We start from the raw sequence: 23,458 nt of genomic DNA, 5'->3' as shown, positions 1-23,458 counted from the left end.
ACCCAAAAAGCAAAAAAAAAAAAAAAAAAAAGGAGAAATTACAGCTGTCCTGTTTCCATGAGCTTATTTGCCGTGGTTTTAGCTCTCCCATGCTTCATCTCGGGGCTTCAGTTAGTGTACAACATGGTCAGGTCGCCTACATATTCTAGAAAGTCTCAGATCAGTTTCATCATTCGGTGCAATGTTGTTCCCAAGCCAGCTGAGCTTAAGATGCAGGAGAACGCTAACACAATATCCTAGCTCCTCGACTTTATACTCTGCGCTAAGTTTGAGAGGATCAGCTGCACTATGAAGTTGATGTGCTTAGTCCACCACCACCACCTTCTCATTCCTGCAGGATCACTTCGAGCCTCTGTCCTTCCTGCCTCTGACCTTGTGGTCTGCTCTTCCAAAGCCCAACATGGACCCATTCCATCCACTTCTCCCTGCTTCATTCTTGTAATGCTGATTTGTGTGTAAACGTTTCTGTGTGTTAGGGTTGGGACACACTGTTAACATCCAACTGCTGAAAGGCCAGTATCTCTCCAGCACTACACAGAGCCTTTCTCTCCTCTTCTACCCCCTTGGTAACCTCAGGTCTATGGTCAGTCTCAGGGTTAGGTCTTTTGTTTGTCAGTTTGTTTTCTCGGTGCTGGAGACTGAGCCCAGGTCTCAGACATGGCAGGATGCATTTTACATCTGAGGTGTAGCCCCAGCCCCTAAGGACTAGTTTTCATTTGCCAGTGTTCCTTCCTTGCTTCTTTCTATACCACATGGAAGTGAGATCATCTGGTATTTATCTTCCTCCTTCTGATCTATTTTGCTTAATGCAGCACAGCTTGTAGAAAAATACAAGACTGCATTTTTCTTATAGCTAAATAGTATTCCATTGTGTATATATGCTGTCACTGTCACTGTCACTGTCATCCCATTGCTCATCAATTTGCTCGAGCAGGCACCAGTAACGTCACACTGTGAGACTTGTTACTGTTTTGGTATATCGAATACTCCATGGGTAGCTTGCCAGGCACAGCTGTGCAGGCGCAATACTCTCGGTAGCTTGCTGGGCTCTTGGAGAGGGGCGGAGGAATCGAACATGAGTCGGCCGCATGCAAGGCGCTGTGCCCTACCGTTGTGCTATCGCTCCAACTTCTTTACCCACTCATTGGTTGTTGGGATCTTGGATTGTTTCCAGATCTTGGCTACTGTAAATAATGCTGCAGTTAATGTAGGTGTGCAGAAAATATTTTGAATTCATGTTTTTGTGTTCTTGGGATAAAGCATAAATGCCAGTTCAGAACATTTCAGTGCTTAAAACATTCTTTTGAGTCTTCCTACTGTTTTCCATAGAGGCTGAAATACCTTCCTTCCTATCAACAGTGCATGTTTACCACATCCCACTGCATTTGTTGCTTCTGGGTTTCCTGGCATAGGCCATTCTCACGGGTGAGGGTGCATTGTCATTTTTATTCACGTTTCCACAATAATTGCTGATGCTGAACATTTTTAAAATGTGCCTATTGGTCACCTATATGTCTTTGGAAAAATGTCTGTCCATCTCTCCCCCGCTTTTTTTCCCAGTGTCTTTAACATATTTGCAACATTGTACAATTTTCATCACAATCTAACTTTAGGATATTTTCATCACACCCAAAAGAAATTATATATTCATTAGGTATGCCTCATTTTTGATGGGGTTATTTGCTTTTGTGTTGCTGACTTTTTGGTGAAGGGTATATTTTGGGGCCACATCCTGGGTGCCACTCCTAGCTCTGTGCTCAGGCATCACTCCTGATGCTATTCAGGAGACCAAATGGGATGCCAGGGAATAAATCAATCTTGGTCAAGTGCAAGACAAGTGTCCTACCTGCTGTACTACTCTCTGGCCCCTTTGCTGTTGACTTTTGTGTGTGCTTATGTATCTTAGATATTAGCCTCTAAGATATAATATCTGATATTTAAGATACTAGTCAGATACATGGTGTGGGACTGTTTTCTCCAGTTCAGTAAGAACTTATTTTAGTAACAGTTTCTTTTGAAGTACATTTTCTTACTAGTTTGATGTAAATCCATTTGTTTATTTTTGCTTCTGTTTTTCTTGCCAATGAATCAGTTTCTCTTTATAGTAGCAATTGGTTTTACACAGCAACTCATTCTCTTAACATAATTCTCAAGAGTCTGAAGTTTAGCAAGCAGCTGGAGATGGAATCTTCCCTTTCTAGAAACAATTGTTCCATGAAAAAACAGGAATATAATACCTTTCCCTCTAGACTTCAGATTATAATTACTTAAAATTGTCTTAAAAAATAGAATTTGGGGGCCAGAGAGATAGTACAGCATGTAGGATGCTTGCCTTGCTCATGGACAACCCACGTTCAATTTCTGGCATTTCATGTGGTCCCCAGAGCATTGCCAAAAGTGGAGTAACACCCGAGCATCACCAGGTGTGGTCCCAAAATAAACAAAAAGGAAAAACAGAATTTCTTCCCTACTGAGAGTTCTCTTTATTTTTTTTTCTTTTGCTTTTTGGGTCACACCCAGCGATGCTCAGGGGTTACTCCTGGCTCTGCACTCAAGAATCACTCCTGGCAGTGTGATATGGGATGCTGGGAATTGAACCCGGGTCTGCCGCATGCACGGCAAATGCCCTACCTGCTGTACTATCACTCCAGCCCCTGAGAGTTCTCTTTAATCTTGGGGGTTAGGAATTGGATTTGGTAGTTGAAATCTGTTCCTGATCATTGCTATGAAGATTCAAAAAAAAAAAAAAAAAAAGACCAAAATCAAGATAGTGGGTGACAGATACTCATTCAGCCTTTCTAAATACCTGTCAGCATTTCTCTGCATAGCCCACTGATGTTTCCTGGTTGATTCATTTTTTAAAGTCCTCTCTCACTTTCCATCCTGTGTCACCCCCCCCCCCCCGCCCCCTTTGGAGCAGACTCCATTAGAGCAGGCCCTTGGGAAAGACTGTGTTTTGATTGTTCTCAAAATATTCCTAGTGGCAGATACTCATGAACAAAAATAGCTGTTGCTGCATTTGTGTAGGCGTGTATGGCCTCGTACTGAAGCAAGTTCCCAAATGAAAAACATCATATGCTCCCCGGACCAGCTTCTCACTCTTGCACCACCGTAGAAGATGCTTGAAGTTGTCAGCCGTCATACTTTTCCACCACTGTGTTTTGCCTGCTAATCTCAGTTATCTTTAACTTGGAACAGTTAGATACGTTCTGATAAGGGACTGCTTCCTTGAAAGTTTGTGTCTTTAAATTCATTCCTTTAGTGAGGGCAGTAGAGTGTAATGAATAGGGTTGAAGGAGAAAAGAAAGGCAGGTGGACTCAGGTCTGTCCTTGGCCAGGACAGTATGAATGTGGCTCAGGTCCAAGCTGAGAAAATGGAGTCTGAACTCAGAGCTACCCCTGGGTACCAACGTAACAAAGTTGCTACTTCAAGTCCCGTGTCTTTTTGTGGTTTAGGAGCCATGCCCAGTAGAGCAGGCAGTGCCAGGGATTGAACCCGGGCTGCCACATGCAGACCATGTCCTCTAGCCCTTTGAGTCATTTCCTGGGTGCAAGAATCTTGAGCCTCATTATCACAGCAGGTCCACAGCCTGTTATCTTTGGTTTCTTCTTTGAGCTGCTGTCTTTGTATCAAACGAATTTTACCAGCACTTAGATGTTTTTTCTTTTGTGTTTTATCTCCTGCTGTTTCCTTCCCTGGCTCAGAGCTTTTCCCCGTGCAGTGAAACCTGAGAATCAAAGTTTTACTGACATTAAGGGATGAAGACTGTCTTGGAGACAAGTGTCTGTGAAATGAAAATGAAAATTCAGTTTTAACTGGCATTTGAATAATACCTTATCTTAGTATTATGTAAATCTTTTGGTTAGCCTGTGAGCAACTTAATCTGCCAGTTTTGACTTTGCTGTATTTCAGTAGCTATGAGAACTCCATCAGTGTTAGTTGAACAGACCACTTCTGGGACATTTTCATATTCCTCGCGTGTGAAACATATGATGCATGAAAAAAAATATAAATTGCCCTGAGGACAGCAGCTAGTAATAATGTCAGAGTGCTGGTGCTAATTCCCTGGCACATCCAGCAATTCCCTCAGAAACCTTAGTGCTTGGGTAGTGCCTTCTCCTAGGTGAAGCTGCAGAGTTAGTTTGATTCAGAACCTAAAATAGGGGACTTTGTGGATGATCACAGCAAACCCTCTTGCAACATTTCCATCTAACTTTCTATCCTATAGAAATTCCTTCTGTCCTCTGTTACCGGGTTTGCTTTTATTTCTCCAGTAGAATTATTCACAGGGGCTCAAGCATGACACGGCTGAAGTACCCTGATAATAGTAGCAAATTCATTTTATGGAAGCCTTTAAAAATTCCCATATTGCTTTATAAAAATCTCTAAAAATGTATTTGACAAAACTGAAGATATAGCTCAGTGGCAGAGCACTTGCCTTACTTGTGGGATACCGTGGGTTTGATTTCTGGCACCACCAAAAGAAAATAAGTTTTACTTCACAGTTGTGACAGGAAATCATTGACTAAAATTATCTGTTCGGGGCTGGAGTGATAGTGCAGCGCGTAGGGTGTTTGCCTGGCTCACGACAGAACCAGGTTCAGTCCCTGGAGCTCCATATGGCCCCCTGAGCCCTGCCAACAGTGATCCCTGAGTGCAGAGCCAGGAGTACACTCTGAGCACCGCCGGGTGTGGCTCAAACACAAACAAACAGACAAAAAAAAAACCTGTTTGGCAGAAATGAAGCATTGGTTTTCAAGCAAATGACCTTTGGCAGTATGCCAACTGCCTGTTCTCTACTAAATGCCTTTTCCTATAAAATTTTTAGTATTTGTAAGTGGGTATAGTTTATTATAAGCTATTATTGAGAATACTGAATATAGCTTAGTAGATTACTGCTATTAAATTTAAATATTGTTTAAACAAGTGTAAAGTATTTTTCAGCCCTCAGCAAGAAATATATTTGCTAAGCAAACTATATTACCCTGGTAAAAACATCATCGCCTAACCTGGGGATGTGTAAGAGGGGGTGAAACACATGCAGTGCGCATGTCTGGGGATCTGGGTTTGATTCCCCAAGACCAGGGATGGGGTGGGAGAGATATTAAAAAGGAGAATTTCCTAGTGGAAACTTGATATTATTGCAATGGTTGAAGAGAAGATGGGCACATCATACATCATCTAGATATAATATATTATTAGTTTCTTTTCTTTTGGATGATTTTTTTCAACTGTTGTTATTGTTGTTTGTTTGTTTGCTTGCTTTTGCAGAGATACGGGCAGGACTACTCCTGACTCTTTGCTGAATGGCATTCCTGGTGGTGCTTAGGGCACCATATGTGGTATTGAGGACCAAGCTGGGGTCTTTGCAATATCTCCGTCCCCTCAATTTATCTTTTTTTGTTTGTTTGTTTGTTTTGTTTTTGTCTTTTTGGGTCAAACCCAGTAATGCTCAGGGTTTAACTCCTGGCTCTGCACTCAGGAATTACTCCTGGCCATGCTCGGGAGACCATATGGAATGCTGGGGATTGAACCCAGGACAACCGCGTGCAAGGCAAATGCCCTTCTCTCTGTCCTATTGCTCTGGCCCTCAGTTTATCTTTTTACTTATCTGCCACATATGAATTATATTTTCCAATGCCAGGGGCAACTTATTTGCAAAATAAAGATTGGGATATTCTAGTCTTTGATATAATAAATGAGCACAAATTTATGTTTTTCTAGGAAGGCTGGCTCACGTGTTCAGGTAGCCAAACCTTCTAATTTAATAGAGATCAAATTTCAATGATGAACATAAGCCAAGAATCTGGTTCTCCACTCTGAGTAGATATGAATAAACCTGGTGCTCCAAGAAAGGCTTAGTTTGCAGACCAACAAAGGGGAAAGAACTCCTTTAGGACCGTTGACTCTGAGATCCAGGGATGACTTTATGTCAATTTAACAGTCCTCCATTAACTGCATACATAAAGAGTTCTGGGGTTTTATGTCTAAGATATAAAACTTTTTTTTTGTTTTTGGGTCACACCTGGCGATGCACAGGGGTTACTCCTGGCTCTGCACTCAGGAATTACTCCTGGCGGTGCTCAGGGGACCATATGGGATGCTGGGATTTGAACCCGGGTTGGCCGCATGCAAGGCAAACGCCCTACCCGCTATGCTATCACTCCAGCCCCATAAAACTATTTTCTGACTTTAATAGTATCAGTAAAATCTCATGGCTGAGAGGAATAGAGACGTTACTGGTACCTGCTCGAGTAAATCGATGAACAACGAATGACAGTGATACTGTGATACAGTGGATAGTATTAGTGTTTCTATAATAAGTATGCACTGATCACAATCATACCTGAAGATACAACATCTCTGCCATTAGAATGCTCTAGAGAAATGTATCTATAGAGAAGTGATTTCAGGGCCATGGAAAGCTCTAAAGAAGAACTAAGAGCAATGGAAGGGGACCATGTGGGAAAGTTTCCCTGAGGATGGAAGAGAGTGAGCCCTCGCTCTGGAGAAAGGACTCATAGGAGGAACATGTGATCCCAGTGTAGTACTGTGACAGTGGTCTTCTGTGTCACCATGCTAAGGGAAAGTTCTCACTGAGTTCACTGCCTGAGGTGGGTCGTCTGGCAGGCTTGGATTTGAAAGGTTGAACTCAAATAAATGCATGTGAATTGGAGAGCTGGTACAGTGGATAAGGTGCTTGTCTTGCATGTGGCCAACCCTGGGTTCAGTCCCCAACGTCACCTATGGACCCCTGAGCATGGCCATGAGTGACCCCTGAGCAGAATCAGGAGAAGCTCTGAGCAATGTCAGGTGTGACAGTTTCTACAAAATAAGTGAACAACCAAATATGTGTGGCTGAAGGACACTTATCCTTCATGTTTGTTGATGAGAGCCAGGCCCTTTAGTCCTCCATGTTAATCCATGCACATTTTGTTTGTTTTAAATTTTATTTTATTTTTATAAAATTGTTCACAATAATTTTTTACATTCAATATTCCAACACCAATCCCATGACCATTATACCTTCCTCCATCATTATTCCCAATTTCTCAACCACCACCCAAGCCAGCCCAAATACCAAGCCCTAAATAGTTTATTTTAGGGGCTGAAGTGATAGCACAGCGGGTAGGGCGTTTGCCTTGCACGCGGACAACCCGGGTTCGATCCCCGGCATCCCATATGGTCCCCCAAGCACCGCCAGGAGTAATTCCTGAGTGCAAAGCCAGGAGTAACCCCTGAGCATCACTGGGTGTGACCCAAAAAGCAAAAATAATAATAATAATTCATTTTGTATTGCTTGTTTTGTATAATCTGCTAAAAATGATCCAAAAAGTTTCCTCAGAAGAAAGTTTGTGAAGATTGTTGTATCTCACCCTGAAGCCATTAAGCCCTTATACAAAAGATTACTATGATGTTACTGGTTGAGACTTGTGTACATATATATATATATACTATATATATATATATACACATTTTATTGGTTTTTTTTTAATCAAGATTGGTTGCCATCTACTTTACACCCCATCCAATGTGGTTTGCTACTCCTGGTATGGCAGTGGTATACAGAATGTGAGATGTTGCATTTGTGGCTGCATGCTCTAGGAATTCTAAAATTTTAAATAGGGTGATATGGCTGGAGTTAAATTTTTTAACTGGATGCAACTTTGGGGTCTGAGACATTTCTGCAGCTTGTTGATATCTTCCGAGATTTATGAGACTCTGGATCATGGCCAGTTAATGAGCTTATATGGCACGAGAGACATATAAGCCCTTGTATAAGAGATTACTAACATTACTGGGCATGACTGCCAGCTCCCAGAAGAATACGGAGATGGGGGAAGGTCACCCATCCCTGACTCTGCAAGAACCTGGAGATTTCAGTCACAAAACCCACATTCCTGAATTTTTCAACAGATTCACTCAGGGATGAGGCTTGTCCCCAGCCTGTAATTTATGTACTTTCTCTAGTTATGTTGCAGATTGAGCAAAGCATCCCTCATGTATAACTTGCCTCCTGAGTCACCTCCTTAACTCTGTTGTAGTCAGAGGCATAAATAAATGTTTAGTTTTAAATCATACATCCAGTGAAAACATGGTTAGTATACTCTTAGCAGTGCTGGTGACTCCATGACACCACTGTCTCCTTCTGTCAACAGATCTTGCAAAACTGAAGACCAGGACTCAGAAATTTGCTTTGACTGAGTATGCAGATTGTTTTTGAAATTATTTTTATATGTACTTACAGACATTTCATTTATCTTAATGGTGATTTTAGTAATAATTAATGTATTTGAAGGTCAGATATAATACTGTAGGTAAAAACTAATTCCAGGAATCAGGAATGATCTCTGAGCACAGAGTCAAGAGTAAGCCCTGTGCATAACTGGACATGGCCCCAAAATAGATAAAAATTTAAAAGTAATAATTATTGCATTTAAAATTTAATTTAATGACATTATTGCTATAATAATTACTCATGAAAATATTCAATGCTTTCCTTCCCCCAAACTATAACGGTCCTTACTCACATCATTGGATGTACTGTTTCTTTCTCTTTGTTTCTTGGGCAGGTCACCATTATAGCAGATGATAACTGCAAATTTTTATGCTGGTCAAGAGAAAGATTAACTTACTTTCTGGAATCAGAACCTTTCTTGTATGAAATATTTAGGTATCTCATAGGAAAAGACATTACAAATAAGCTCTACTCATTGAATGATCCCACCTTAAATGATAAAGTAAGTGTTCTTCTGAGTGTGTCTGTTTTGTTCAGTAAACATGTGTAATGAGGTATGCCTCCTTTATGCAGTCTATGTTTTCCTGAATTTTCATCAATTAGCCATGTGTTTAGTGAAGTAATTTAGAGTCCTTACAAGGAAATCATTTCTCAAGGGGTAGGAGTTACATTGTAATTATGGTTGCCATTTCCTAGAGGCAGCTGTAAGTGCCAGGGTTCTCTTTGAAATGACAAAGTACTATCCTCTTCACAGAGCCTCATAAGCCACGTGGGAGGATGGCAGGGGAGTGGGAGTGGAGAGTGGCGTGGACCAGGGAAGGTCAGACAGTAGAAAACTGCATGCAGCCTGGGAACCACAGACCCCAGCGAACAGGAAGTTAACCTCAGGGCCCTGATGTCTTCCATTGTTGCACATCCTCATGCTCAGGTGCCTCCATCTCGCCGTGACCCCTCCCCTCCTGCTGGGACCCCCTCCCCCCGCCCCACTCCATAGGTGACCAGAGAAGTAGGGGATGAACACCTGCAGCAGTTCAGTAGGATCCTTGGCGCTGGTTAGATTTTCACAATTTGCTACTTGACTTCCATTTTCCCCCTTTGCTTAGAAGGAACTCTAAACGGTTACAGAAGAGAGCTTGCCAAATGTTGTTTCAGTGATCTGTGAGTAGTGGGGTGAGCATCCCTGACACTTTGACAGTGATGCGTTCCACCGGTGGCTCACACTTCCGTGTGGCTTAATTAACACAAGTGGCAGCCTCAGTGTACTAAAGTCACCTTGTCTAGGTTGTTGATCACATGCATTTGCTGCTCATTGTTTTCCAAGTGAATAAGTTGACTCTCATGCATATTAAAATGTTTATTACGCGTTTGTAATTGTAGTAAAACCTACATTAATTGGGCACTTCCTGTACACCAGGTAGTCTGTTTATTTCAAGGGGGAAAAATACTGCTGACTAGTATCTCAGAAATCTTTAAACTTTGCTTTTTAGAAAGTCAAAAAGTTGGAACCCAAGATGAGTCTTTCCACGCAGATCTCCATGCTGGAGATGAGGAACAGCTTGATCAGCTGCAGTGACAGTGATGACGGCTTGCACCAGTTCCTCCGGGGCACTCCCAGCATGTCCTCTCTTCGTAAGTTACCTCAAAATTGATCAGACCCTGTTGATTCTACAGGATGTCACTGGCAGTGACAAATGACAGCTCAGCAGAAATAATTTTCCAAATAACTACTTGACAATCTCAGTGTAACAATAAATATAATGTAAAATGTCTGCAGCCTTTTATTTTTATCTTGCACCAGCTAAAATCTAAGTTCCGAATGCATTTGTTACTTCAGAAGTTGTTCACTTGCTTTGCCCAGTATTTTCCTGAATGCTGCTTGACCAGAAGCTGGACAGATAACATAGGGGTTAAGGAACTTAAATTGCAAGTTGCAATTTCAGTTTGAGTCCCAGAACCCCAAAGGTCCCTCAAGTCTGTCAGGAATGATCTCTAAGTACAGAGCCAGGAGTGAACTCTGAGCAAAGTGAGATGAAGCATCCCCTGCCCCAAATCATGATAGAAGAATCTTGAAAAATTCATGTGAGATAGCAAAATATCAAATTTACCCCACTATACCCACTGTACAAACTAAAAAATTATTAATATTTCCAGTTGTATGTAATTTAAAAATAACTTCAAGATACACGTCCAACAATGCTAACTGCTTATGCAAATAGTCTTATGACTTTGATGCTGTGGATCAGAGGTGTTTGACAGGTGCTGGTCTGCAGATACAGGAAGGATGGAGACAGGCTGCAGAGATGGGACAGTGGACAAGGTGCTTGTCTTGCATGGTGCTGACCTGGGTTCGTCCCTGGCACCACATATGTTCCCCTAAATGTGCCAAAAGTGAATCCTGAGTGTAATGCCAAGAAACATCACGGGTGTTGCCCCAAAACCAAGGAGGGGTGGGGTAGGGAATAGCAAGGCTGGAGAGTCCTGGCTACCGCAGTGGTGGGGAGGTTAAGTGGTGGACAGTGGTAGGCTGGTTGCCACCCATGGAGACAGATGCTGGTCTGCAGGCATAAAAAAGTCGAACAATACTGCTTTAGATAAAGTGGAATCATGATCTTTAATGTTGCGGTCAGGAGACTCAGGGATTTATACAGCCTTGTTACTGGTGTGAAACTCCAAAGCAAAGGATAGTCAGAGAAATGCATTGTGGACCTGAAGGATATTTCAGGAGAAACAGAAATGAGGAGTTGGAAATGCTTTTATTTTTCTTTGAGGGAATTTTCTGAAAGTATGCAGTTGACCGGACTGCACTTACCTAGCTGTCCAAAGCACAATTTGTTTTGCTGAATCCACTGGGTGGTCAGTAAATATTTTCAAATGGGCTATGTTCATGTACTGTGTTTGCTGTGCGTAGAAAGGTCAACAGAGAGGGGATTACCATGAAATATTGTGTGTATATTATTTTCCTTATAGAATGGCTTTTTGAGGGGTAGGTTTTGGGTTGTTATTTTTTTTGTAGTTATGTGGTTGTGGCTTAGAACAAGAGTGTGCAAAATGTAGATGATTTCCATTTTCTTGACATCATTTTTATTTTCCTGTGGGTTTTCTTTTTAAAATCAAATATGATTCTTTTGTGGGTAAATACAACATACTTAGAAAAACACTTACATAGAGTCGACTGTTATTTGTTTTAGGTCACAAGTTTACAATGGTGTTAACATTCATGTTTTTGATGTACATGGTCACCACACCTCACTGCCACCAAAATGTCCAGGACAGGATCCACTGTCCTTATGTGATTTCTAGTCTACCTCTTCATCACCCTCACCCTCGCCCCACCTTACTTGGTATTGTCAGGTTTATGTCCAGGGCCAAGGGTGTGTCATCATTTGGTACTGTCTGTTCCCTTATTTTTCTATCTGTATTGTAGACATGAGTAAGATCATCAGTATTTGTCCTTTCTCTGACGTATTTCTCTTCATATAGTACCCTCCAGTTCTACTCGAGTTGTAGTTAACTGCAAGATTTCATCTTTCCTCTCAGCTGTATAATATTTTGTTGTGCGTATGAACTGCAACTTCTTTATCCATTCATCTGCCATTGGGCATTTGTGTTCTTTCCATATCTTGGCCATCTTACTAAGTATTGCAATGAATGTGGGTGTGCAAGTTCTTCTTAAAGTGGTGTTCTTGTGTTTGGGGAGGAGGGCATGGAGATGCCAGAAATTACTGGGTTCTAAGGGAATTCTGTTCTTTATTTTTTGTTTTGTTTTGTTTTGAGTCACACCTGGCAGTGCTCAGTTGTTTGTTACTCCTGGCTCTGTGCTCAGGGATCATCCCTGGCAGGGTTTGCATGGTGCTGGGAATTGAACCCATCTCTGTCATATGCAAGGCAGGTGTCCTACTCACTATACTACTGCTATAGCCTGTTCTTAACTTTTTACGAGTAATCTCCATACTGTTTTCCATTGAAACAGACTGAGACCACATTCCCTTCATCCATGAATGAGGGTTCCTTTTTTACCACATCTCTGCCAAGACTGGTTGTTTCCAATCTTTTTGATATAAGACAAGGCTTTTTAAACTTTTTGCATTTGTGACCCCTTTCAGCTGAAAAAAATTGCTTTTTTTGGTGGGTGGGGGGAAAACTCTATGATTCTCCAGGGTTATTCCAGGTTCTGCACTCAGGAATTGTTCCTGGCAGTGCTCAAGGACCATGTGTGATGCCAGGAATTGAATCCAGGTCAGCTACATACAAGGCAAGTGCCCTGTACCATTTTTCTAGCCCCTGCCCAAGAAATTTTTATCTGATCCCATGGATGTAAATATATAAAATAGGTCAAACATTTGCAGATAATGAATTATTTTTAAACAAAGTTTTAAGATTTTCCTAAACTTTTCCATTTAGTTACATGACCCGCCATTTAGGCTGGCAACCATTGTTTAAAATGTTAGGATTCACATTTGTTTGTACTTGCTTCCAGAAACCTCTGTGTGCAGGCGCTGAGGGGCCTGATAGCACATGTTGTGCACACAGATCTGGGTTTCTGCTCTGATAATGATTAGCTGTATTTATTGGCGTGGATCCCAGGAACTTTTTAATCTGACATGAACCATCAGATGTCAGCACAGGCCAGGATCTATCATATCCTCTTCAGTTTTCTTTCCTCTTCCTTCTAGTGAATTGTGAATTAATCCAAAGAGGCATTTCCTGTTGTGGACCACTGAAACATCTGTGTTGGAAGTCTGTTGCCCTTGATTGCATTTTTATGTCTTAAGTTCCCTGCACTGGTCTGGGCTGAGGATACATAAAACTTGCTTAAGATGGGGCCAGAGCAATAGTACAGAAGGTAGGGCTTTTGCCTTGTACATGGCCCACCTATAAGTCTAATCCCTGACATCCCATATGGTCCCCTGAGCTCCCCAGGAGTAGCTCCTGAGCACAGAGCCAGAAGTAACCCCTGAGCACTGCTGGGTATGACCCCAAAACATATGAACAAAAACACCTACTTATGATAATGATTTTATTTTCAGGATTATTCTGTATCACTGTGTCACTGTCATCCCATTGCTCATGGATTTGCTCGAGCAGGCACCAGTAACGTCTCCATTGTGAGACTTGTTGCTGTTTTTGGCATATTGAATATGCCATGGGTAGCTTGCCAGGCTCTGCTGTGCGCGCGGGATACTCTGGGTAGCTTGCTGGGCTCTCCGAGAGGGGCAGAGGAATTGAACTCAGGTCGGCCGCGTGCAAGGCAAATGCCTTACCTGCTGTGCTATCGCTCCAGCCCTTTCAAGATTATTAGGCAGAATATTACAAATCAGTACAAAGGTGTATTATATGTTTTTGAGGGTGTGTATATATGACTTGTCCAACAAATTCATGTCAGTGCCTGCTTCCCCTGATGAAGCCTCAGTATGAGTTTTTTGTTTGTTTGTTACTGAACTGGAGCGATAGCACAGTGGGTAGAGTGTTCGCCTTGCACTCGGCCAACCTGGGTTCGATTCCTCCGCCCCTCTCAGAGAGCCGGCAAGCTACGGAGAGTATCACACCTGCATGGCAGAGCCTGGCAAGCTACCCATGGCATATTCGATATGCCAAAAACAGTAACAACAAGTCTCACAATGGAGACGTTACTGGTGCCTGCTCGAGCAAATTGATGAACGAAGGATGGGACAGTGCTACAGTGTTTGTTACTGTAGTTAGTGCCTGAGCATAATAGCTCAGATCCTGATCATGGCTTGTTTCATTCACCCCAGCATATAATTCATTAAAAATGGGACAGTTCTGGAGCAATAGCAGGACAGTTCTGGAGCAGTAGCACAGTGGGTAGGGCATTTGCCTTGCACATGGCCGACCCAGGTTCGATTCCCAGCATCCCATATAGTTTCCTGAGCACCGCCAGGGGTAATTCCTGAGTGCATGAGCCAGGAGTGACCCCTGTGCATTACCAGGTGTGACCCAAAAAGGAAAAAAAAAGTAACAGTTCTTTCTTTTACTTAGGTTTTTACCTCAGAACCACTAAAGGTTGTTTCTGTTAAATTTCCTTTGCCTGTCATTCACAGCCCCCATAGTACAAATTACAGCCCTGCTAAAATAGAGCCTGGAAAATCCATTCTTAAAGACTGCGAGGCTGAAATAACAACATTTATCCCTGTTTGAGTGTGTGGCTGGACTTAGTAAATGTGCAGACCCTCCAACAAGGGACTGAGGTGTTATTATTCTGGGCTTTCTGGGGTGCAGAGGGAGGGCAGCCATAGCTCCCGGCAAACTCTCAGCTTCATTGCCGCCCACAGAGAGAAGGGCGCCAACATTCAGCTTTAGAGAAGCTGCTGGTTTTGCAGGTACTCAATCCACATCATCACCCGGAATTCCCACTGCAGCCCCTTAGGGAGAGGTGGCCGAGCTTTTGTTAGATGAAGCAGACGTGGTGGAGTCCAGTCCTCAGGTGCCATCCTCTGAAGCTTCAGGGGCAGGTTCTGCTCCTCGCGCCGGGCACCAAGGTGGGCAGCTGCTGTCCCAGGTTCCGCATTGTCATGGCAGAGGGAAAATGGTGGTGGCAGGCTCCATTGAAAGCACATAGCACCGCCATGTAGAAGAAGTCAGGCCGCTTGCACTCAGGTTCCCTAGGCCAGAGAACAGTGAACAATCCGGCCCATGCAGGAGTCACCCGACAGAGGGTGGGGATGCTACTTCACCTGTTGTTCCTGTTCATTCAGAGGGGATGCTAGATACAAACCTCAGTGTCCTGTCTGATTCCATAGCTCATGCTGGGAGATCATACTGGCTCAGTGTGTGTGGAGTTTGTTCTTGGTGTTGTTGTTGTGTGTGTTTGGGGGGTAGCACAGCTGGTGGTGCTCAGGAGCTACCCCTGGACCCGTGCTCAGGAGTGACCATTTTTTAAATTTTTTTTTCTTGAATCACAGTGAGGTAGAGCATTACAAAATTGTTCACAATTGCATTTCAGTCATACCATCGTATGACTGAATGTTTCAACACCCATCCCTCCAACCAGTGTAATTTTCCAGCACCACTGTCCCCAGTTTCCCTGCCAGCCCTTCAAGCAACCCCTAACCCCCAGCTGAAAGATTATCATGTATATCTCTGTACCTGCTTTCAATACTCAGTTCTTGTCCAGAGCGATGGTTTCCAACTAGTATTGTCACAATGGATCCTCCTCTATCTTAACTACACTCCATCTCCCACACCATTGACCAATCCTCCTGGCCCATTTTCCCTGGCCTTGGATATTAGTTTCATGTTGTTTTTATATCCCACAAATGAATGCAGTAATGCTATATCTGTCCCTCTCCTTCTGACTCAGATCACTCAGCATGATAGTCTCCAGATACATTCATCTATAAGCCAATTTCATGACCTCACTTTCACTAACAGCTGTGTAGTATTCCACTGTGTAGATGTACCATAGTTTCTTTATCCATACGTCTCTTCTCAAGCACTCGGGTTGTTTCCAAATTCTGGCTATTGTGAATAGTGCTGCAATGAACATAGAAGTGCAGGTGGTGTTTCTGCTGTGTGTTTTTGAATCCCCAGGGTATATTTCCAGGGGTGGTATTTGCTGGGCCAAATGGGAGCTCAATTTCTAGTTTTTTGAGGAATGTCCATATTGTTTTCCAAAAAGGCTGGTCCAGTCAGTATTCCCACCAACAATGAATGAGGGCCCCTGTCTTAGGAGTGAACTTTGACAGTGCTCAAGACCATACGTGGTACCAAGATCAAACCAGGAGGTGGGGCCAAAGCGATAATACAATGGAGAGGGCATTTGCCTTGCAAGCACCTGATCTGGGTTCAATTCCTGGCATCCATACGGCCCCCTAAGCACCGCCAGAAGTAATTGCTGAGTGCAGAGCCAGGAGTTAGCCCTGAGCATCACCGGGTATGACCCCAAAAAAGACAGAAAAAAAAAATCAAACCAGGATTTGCAGTACGTAAATCAAGCGCCTTACCCACTGTAAGATCTCTCCAGTTTGTGTTTTCAAAAGAAAAAAGGGCTGGCATGATGATAGTACAATGGGTGAGACTCTTGCCTTGCATGCAGCTGACCCTAGTTCGATCCTTAGCACCCTGAGAGAACACCAGTAGTGATCCCTGAGTACAGTCAGGATGGGGTGTGGCCCAAAAACCATAGCAACACTCTCCCCAATCCCCGCCAAAAAAATGGGAAAAAAAGAACACAGCATTGTCCATTGCTGTATGTTGTACTGGTCCCTTCCACACCCACCCTTCATTTGCCGACACCCTGCCATTGGCAGCTGTTCCCCTCTGCCCTATCCACATGAACGCATGGGTACCCAGTAAGCAGGCTGTAGCTGTGCGGAGCCTTTTTCCCATCCAGCCGTCTTCTCCCGAGAGACCCTCCATTCCAACTCCTTCATTACGACCAAGTGCTGCAAATAGTTTGCCAGAGATTGATTTATTTCCAGTTCAGTGAAAAAAATCTACTCTGTGTAGAGGTTTTCCATGGGAACACTTAAAATTAACCAACGTTATGTTTTTCAATGTTTTGCTCTTGGTTCACTTCCACTTTGCCTCATTTATGATTAACCCTTGAATAATGCATGGATTAAGGGCAGCCTCCTAGCCAAAGTTTTTATTTTTATGATTTATGGAGCCTCAGCTCCCTCTACATGCACAAGTCCCAGATCCTAGGATTCAGCTCACTGCCTCCTGTGGTTGGTTGAGGTCATGAATGGTAAAGGAAAAAATGATGGTTATTAAAACCCATGGATGGTTAAAAAAAAAAATCTTCCTATCAGTGTTCTCATTTCATTCAAAAGTCAACTGTAATTACAAAATTGTGACCAGTGGTGCCCTGTAAAAATTATGTGTGTATATTATTTCACACAATTCCATCTAGTAATGAATCAGTTAGATTTCAACATGAAAATACATGGCTCCTGGGGCTGGAGTGATAGCACAGTGGGTAGGGTGTTTGCCTTGCACTCAGCCGACCCGGGTTTGAATCCCAGCATCCCATATGGTCCCCTGAGCACCGCCAGGAGTAATTCCTGAGTGCAGAGCCAGGAGTAACCCCTGTGCACCACCAGGTGTTACCCAAAAAGAAGAAGAAAAATGCATGGCTCCTATGGCCAGAAAGATAGAACAGTGGCAAGGGCACTTGCCTAGCACGCAGCTGACCCAGGTTCAATTCCTGGCACCACATATGGTCCCCCCAAGTATCACTAGGATTGATCCCTGAGTGCATTACCAGGAGTTAGCCCTGAGCACAGCCCGTGCAGCCTCCAACCCCCTCCCCCCGCCAAAATACATATTGATCAAGCTGTCACTGCACTGCACTGTAGCACTGTTGTCCCGTTGTTCATCGATTTGCTTGAGCGGGTACCAGTAACGTCTCCATTGTGAAACCTGTTGTTACTGTTTTTGGCATATTGAATACACCACAGGTAGCTTGCCAGGCTCTGCCGTGCGGGCGGGATGCTTTCGGTAGCTTGCCGGGCTCTCTGAGAGGTGCAGAGGAATCGAACCTGTGTCAGCTTCGTGCAAGGCAAACCCCCTACCCACTGTGCTATTGCTTGGTCCACATATTGATATTTCTCCTAATTATCGAGATCAGCATGTATCCACTGTATTTATCCATCATCTCTTTGTTTGGTTGGTTTTTGTTGGTTGGTTTGGGAGCCACACCAGGAGGTGCTCAAGGCTTACTTCCAGTATGTTCTGCTCAGGAGTTGTTCCTGGTGGTGCTCAGGGAGCCTCGGCAGATGAAGCATGAGCACTAGCCCTGGAGACACTGCCTGACCTCTCTATTGTCTCTTTTCATCTCTAAACTCCCTTTCCATCTCCTGTGTGTCTCTCTGTCTGCATTTCTGTACTTTTGTTTGGGGATTTTTTTTATTAAAACATTTATTCTTAAATGCAAATGTGTGTATGAATCACTTGGTGATCACATTAAAGATTACAGTATGGCAGACTGGGCTGGGAGCCGGGAATCCACAAATTTAATGAAGACCTGGGTGACATGAGTGTTGCTGGTCCCTGAGCTACCCTTTGAGTAGCAGGGCTGTAGAATTCCTTACATTCCAGATTTTTGTTGATTGCATCCCCACAGTAATAAACATTTTTAAAAAATATTTTCTATATTCTGATGGGAAGGTGGAGAGATTTGCATAGATTCTGGTGAAGACTCAGTTTTGAAAAATCTCTAGTTTGATGGGGCTGGAGCGATAGCACAGCGGGTAGGGTGTTTGCCTTGCACACAGCTGACCCAGGTTCGATTCCCAGCATCCCATATGGTCCCCTGAGCACCACCAGGAGTGGTTCCTGAGTATAGAACCAAGAATAACCCCTGTGCATCACCAGGTGGGACTCAAAAAGAAAAAAAATCTCTAGTTTGAGATAAAATCTCAGTTTGATATATAATACCACAAACATTTCACTATATTACACATCCTATAAACAAACATGCTGTTCACAAAAGGGTGAGGGGGGACCAAGGAGATAGCACAGCAGATAAGGCACTTGATTGTGACCCAGGTTCTATCACCAGAACCCCGCACAGTTCCTGGAGCCCACCAGGAGTATCTGTAAGCGCATGTCCCTGAGTAAGCCCCAAGCACCACCAGGTGTGGCTCCAAAACAAAAGCAAAAAAAGGGAAAGGGAAATGTTACATGAACTATTTCAATAACATTGCTGCAGATCCCGTTTCTTTTATTGGTTCTATTTTCACACATGTCCCCTGATGCTGAACCCAGAGCAGGACGTCTGCTCTTAAGCACATAGATGATCTGTATTTCATTTCAATGATCAGTTGAGGAGAAAAAAACGAATTAATGAGATAGCCTGAGGAAAAACAGCTTCTGTTTAGTCAGTAGCTTATCATCCAATTAATTGAACTCTTTTCACTTTTTTGTTGCTTCATTTACTTGAACTGCGTGTTTGAACCTGTGGTGATGAGACAGGAGGAGAGGAAGGGACAAGACAATGAGAGGTGTTTAATACCTGCTTAGGAATACAAGCCTGTTTCTCTCTGACCTTGGCCAGGGGTGCGCTCCACGGTACCTTGCCCTCACTCACCTCCCTCTCTTGCTCTCCTTCCTTATGAGGTTTAAATCCCTGACTGTGAAGAACACACACCCCACTTGTATTTGCTTGTTTCATCTCTGATCAGTGTTGCTTAACACAGGCATTACCATGGCAACAGAAAGACATGCTCTGTTTTTCAAAAAGTTACAGAACTTTGAGGGGGGGAGGTGGATGAATGGACTGAAACCCCTGCTTTGCCTGAGAGAGCCTGGTGTTCTTTCCCCTGCACCACAGGGCTGATGAAGCATTGCCCGGGGAATAGCCCCAAAAGCAGACTGTGGCCTCTGTGTGCCAACTGTGCCCTCCCCACTAAGAAAAAAAATAAAATAATGAATGGAACTTGCAGAACTTGAGTTAACTGGATTGGTGTTAAGCAACCTATTTGTCTTTAAGATCCTGAGGAAATGTTGGAACTCCTCTTAAAAAATTTTTGTTAGTGTACTTTTATAGAAATTATCATTAGAGGTTATAATGCTTTTTAAAAGGTACCATGAAATATTTAGAGATATTTCTTGCTGAGAAAAAAAATCTTTGAAACAGTTTTTGTTATTAATGTCAAAATTTTGCTCTGGACAATCTGTTCATTTCGTGGGACCCAGTTGTACAAATCTGCTTTAACACAAGTTGGCTTGCATCATATCAGATATGGAGTTGGTCTTTGCAAGTTAGTATTCTTGTCTTTCAAAGACCAACAACATATTTGACATGAATTACTCTCAGTCTATCAGTACATTACCAGTGTACTTACCTGGGGGAGTAGAAAATGCCAATAGAGTGTTCCTAGTGTCCAGGTTGATTTCATGAAATCATTCTCTTAGCTCAGTTTGTATTTCATTCCCCTCTTAACAGATATTGACTTAAAAACAACAAACTACATAGAATCTAGGGAGAGGTAGAAAAGAGATGTGATCAGGCCACAGGAAATAAGCATTAACTCTAAAACCTACCATAATGGATGGCTAAAGAAAGCCTCTTAGGGAAAGTCAATATTCTGCTCAAACCTATTTACTATGTCTGAAACAAAGAAGTATTAAATTGGTTATGAATTCCTACTTTGCTTTTTAATTTTAATTTTTATTTAATTAAAGCCCTGTGATTTATAAAGCTACAACTAGTTAGGTTTTAGATTTACAATATTGCGGCACTGATCCCACCATCAGTGTCAGCTTCCCTTCACCAATGTTCCCAAGTTCCCTCCCGTACCCGACCTCCCACCAGCCTGCCCTTTGACTGGCACCTTCTTCAGTTCAGTTGTTGAAGTTTGGGTCTCTTGGTTTCAGTGTTATCATTGACTCTGTGGATTGGATGTTTGGCTCTGTCTGTCCCCGAATGCTGCCTGGTCCTCTGAGCATCACCAGAAATGAGCCCCAAGCATTGACTGAGCTGGGAGTAGCCCCTGAGCACTGTTGGGTGTGGACAAAAACTCATCCCACCATTCACTGCCAATTCTCAACCTTTATTCCCCGAAGTGTTTTCAGTGCTTTACTTTGGGCCTTCTTGTGTACTATATCTTTCTTCAGTCTCATTTAATTTCATTCTACTCTTCTATGGGGTGGAGCGATAGCACAATGGGTAGGGCATTTGCCATGCATGTAGCTGACTCGGGTTTGATTCCTCCATCCTTCTTGGAGAGACCAGCAAGCTACCTAGAGTATCTTGCCCGCATGGCAGAGCCTGGCAAGCTACCTGTGGAGCATGAGATATGCCAAAAACAGTAACAGCAAGTCTCATAATGGAGACATTACTGGTGCCCGCTTGAGCAAATTGATGAACAACAGGATGACAGTGCTACAGTAACAGGGCTACTACTCTTCTAGGAGAAAGTCTCATTTCGATTTCCAGTTGGTAAAGTTTGTTCTGATCTGAATTGGGCCTTTTCACACTGCTTTTTTGGTTTTTAACTATTTCAGTTGCCTCTTTTTTTTTCATATCTTGCTACTTTTGAGATTTTATTTATCTATTTTTTTGCTTTCTGGGTCACATGCAGCGATGCTCAAGGGCTAGTCCTGGCTCTGCACTCAGGAATTACTCCTGGCAATGCTTGGGGGACCATATGGGATGCCAGGGATTGAACCCGGGTCAGCCACGTGCAAGGGAAACGCCCTACCCGCTGTGCTATCGCTCCAGCCCCTAGATTCCAGTTTTTAAGTACATCCATTCCAGACCCCGATTCTTCAGCTCTGCCTCCCAGAGCCTCTTGTCCTCCTGTCTCACCCAGAACTGCGGTTTCTTGGACTTGACTGCACAGTTGCCCTCTGAAACTGCTTTCTCTGCTGCTCGCCCCTGCAGCCCTGGGGACAGGAACCGGCCTCAGACCTGCACATGTGCTCTGCCGCTCACACCTGTGACCCAGGGCCCTGACCACCCATCTGACTCACCAGGATTTGAGCTGAGAAGGACCCCCACAGCCACAGCAAACCTCCTGGCCCCTCACTCCTTCCCACCTCCCTTTGGACTCTGGGCCCCTCACTGCCCTTCCCTCCTTTTCAGTGTTATTATTGTTCAGAAAGCTTCTACCCAGACTCAGATGTTCTCAATTAAAGAAAAAGAATACGTATGATATAAATAGGCCAACTCAGGAAAGGGATGATAATCCTTTCTAGCACAGAAGCCATGAAATCCTTCCTCAGCTCCATTCAGCAACAACTGTATAATCTAATTAAAATTCAAAACTCCTGTAAGGTTTTTAATTATGTGCTAAAGCAGTTGGCCAGATGGTTAAACATAATAAAACTAAGAACACTTTGATAGGGCTGGTGGGGGGGGGGTGGGAAATTACATTGAAGTTAACAGAGAGAAGGAAAATATCTTCCAACATCATAGGATATTATATTGAATACTAAATAAACGTGACCTTTTATTTGCTTTTCAAAAAAATTGTGTTTCTCGGGGTCTATGAGAGCTTAAAGGGCAGGGGTTGCTCCTGGCTCTGCACTCAGGAATCACTCCTGGCAGTACTCGGGGGATCTTATCAGATCCTGGGGCTCGAACCCGCATCACCATGTGCAGGGTAACTCCTACCCATTGTAATATCGCTCCAGCCCTTACTGCTGAACCTTTCACAGTCAGTCTGGGTTGCTGTTCAGTCTGAGAACTTTGTGTTTATTTTGTGGACTTTTATAATCATCTCTGTTCATTGGCAGCCAAGCCTAGCAAATAGGAAGGTAGTTATAGCTAATAGGTAGAATACATGAGTAATGGTCTCTTCCTGAATACAACGCATACCAAAGGATATAGTTAAACACTTTGGTTTGTCAATAATAGAATCAGTTAATCAAGGACAAGAATCCACTTTTCAGGGGCTAGAGAATAGTAGGGACCAAAGGTAAAGCACTTGCCTGGCACACAGCTGGTGAAGGTTCAATTCTAACACACTCTACGGTCCCCCAAGCTCTGCCAGGACTGATCCCTGAGTGCAGAGCCAGGAGTCAGCCCTGAGCACTGCCAAGTGTGTCCTAAACACAAAGGAAAAGAAGGAATCCATTTTCTGGAAAAATTAGAGCTGAGAAATGATTTACTATTTTGGAGTCCGGAAATCAAAAAGTCGAGCATGACACTGAGGCCATGCGTGAACCTCCTAGTAATGTCCTTGAGGGGGAAAAGCAATTTGGAAAAGCACTTACCTAGAGATAAACTCAATTTCTTCTTTCCTCAGGTTTCCACATCTAGGTAAGGTATTAGGCCTTCTAGGCACATTTCTCATGATGCATCAGAATGAAAAAATAATCAAAAACCAGTAAAACGTAAAGAAAACATTTATTAACTTGTGAAATGTAAGATAGTTCCCTCGAAGCAGAATCTTCTCTTTCTTTTTATTCACACTCCAGGTTATAGAAGTGCTTTTGTTTTCCACCCACACCTGGGGTTCCTGAGGGCTATTCCAAGTCCATTGTTCAGGGGTCACTCCCGGCTCTGTGCGGTGCTGGGTTGGAACCCAGGGCTGCAGCATACAAAGAAAGCACTAAAGCCCTTTGAACTATCTCCCCAGCGCTTTTTTCCCCCCTACACCCCAATTTGGGCTTGGATCTATTCATCGATGAGCCAATCATTTCTAGCAGCATAGTGAAAGGCGCTGAGATGGTCCCCCAGGAGGACACCTCTGAGTCCCACCCCAGAAGCTGGACCACACTAGCTCCAGGGCTCATTGAGCCCCTGTCAG

The 23,458-nt window shown here is 43.3% G+C and overlaps 1 protein-coding gene across 1 annotated transcript in view; it reads left to right on the top strand.

Annotated features, from left to right (window-relative positions):
• Positions 1-23,458, top strand: part of BVES (blood vessel epicardial substance) — a 47,794-nt gene that overhangs the window by 15,550 nt on the left and 8,786 nt on the right. Inside the window, exons 6-7 of the mRNA XM_055137222.1 lie at positions 8,575-8,742; positions 9,728-9,869. Coding sequence (XP_054993197.1) covers positions 8,575-8,742; positions 9,728-9,869 — 310 coding nt within the window. The remainder of the gene's footprint in view (positions 1-8,574; positions 8,743-9,727; positions 9,870-23,458) is intronic.

The sequence above is a fragment of the Sorex araneus genome, chromosome 4, assembly GCF_027595985.1.
Source record: "Sorex araneus isolate mSorAra2 chromosome 4, mSorAra2.pri, whole genome shotgun sequence".
NCBI lineage: Eukaryota > Metazoa > Chordata > Mammalia > Eulipotyphla > Soricidae > Sorex > Sorex araneus.
This window is presented reverse-complemented; position numbering and strand designations above follow the sequence as displayed.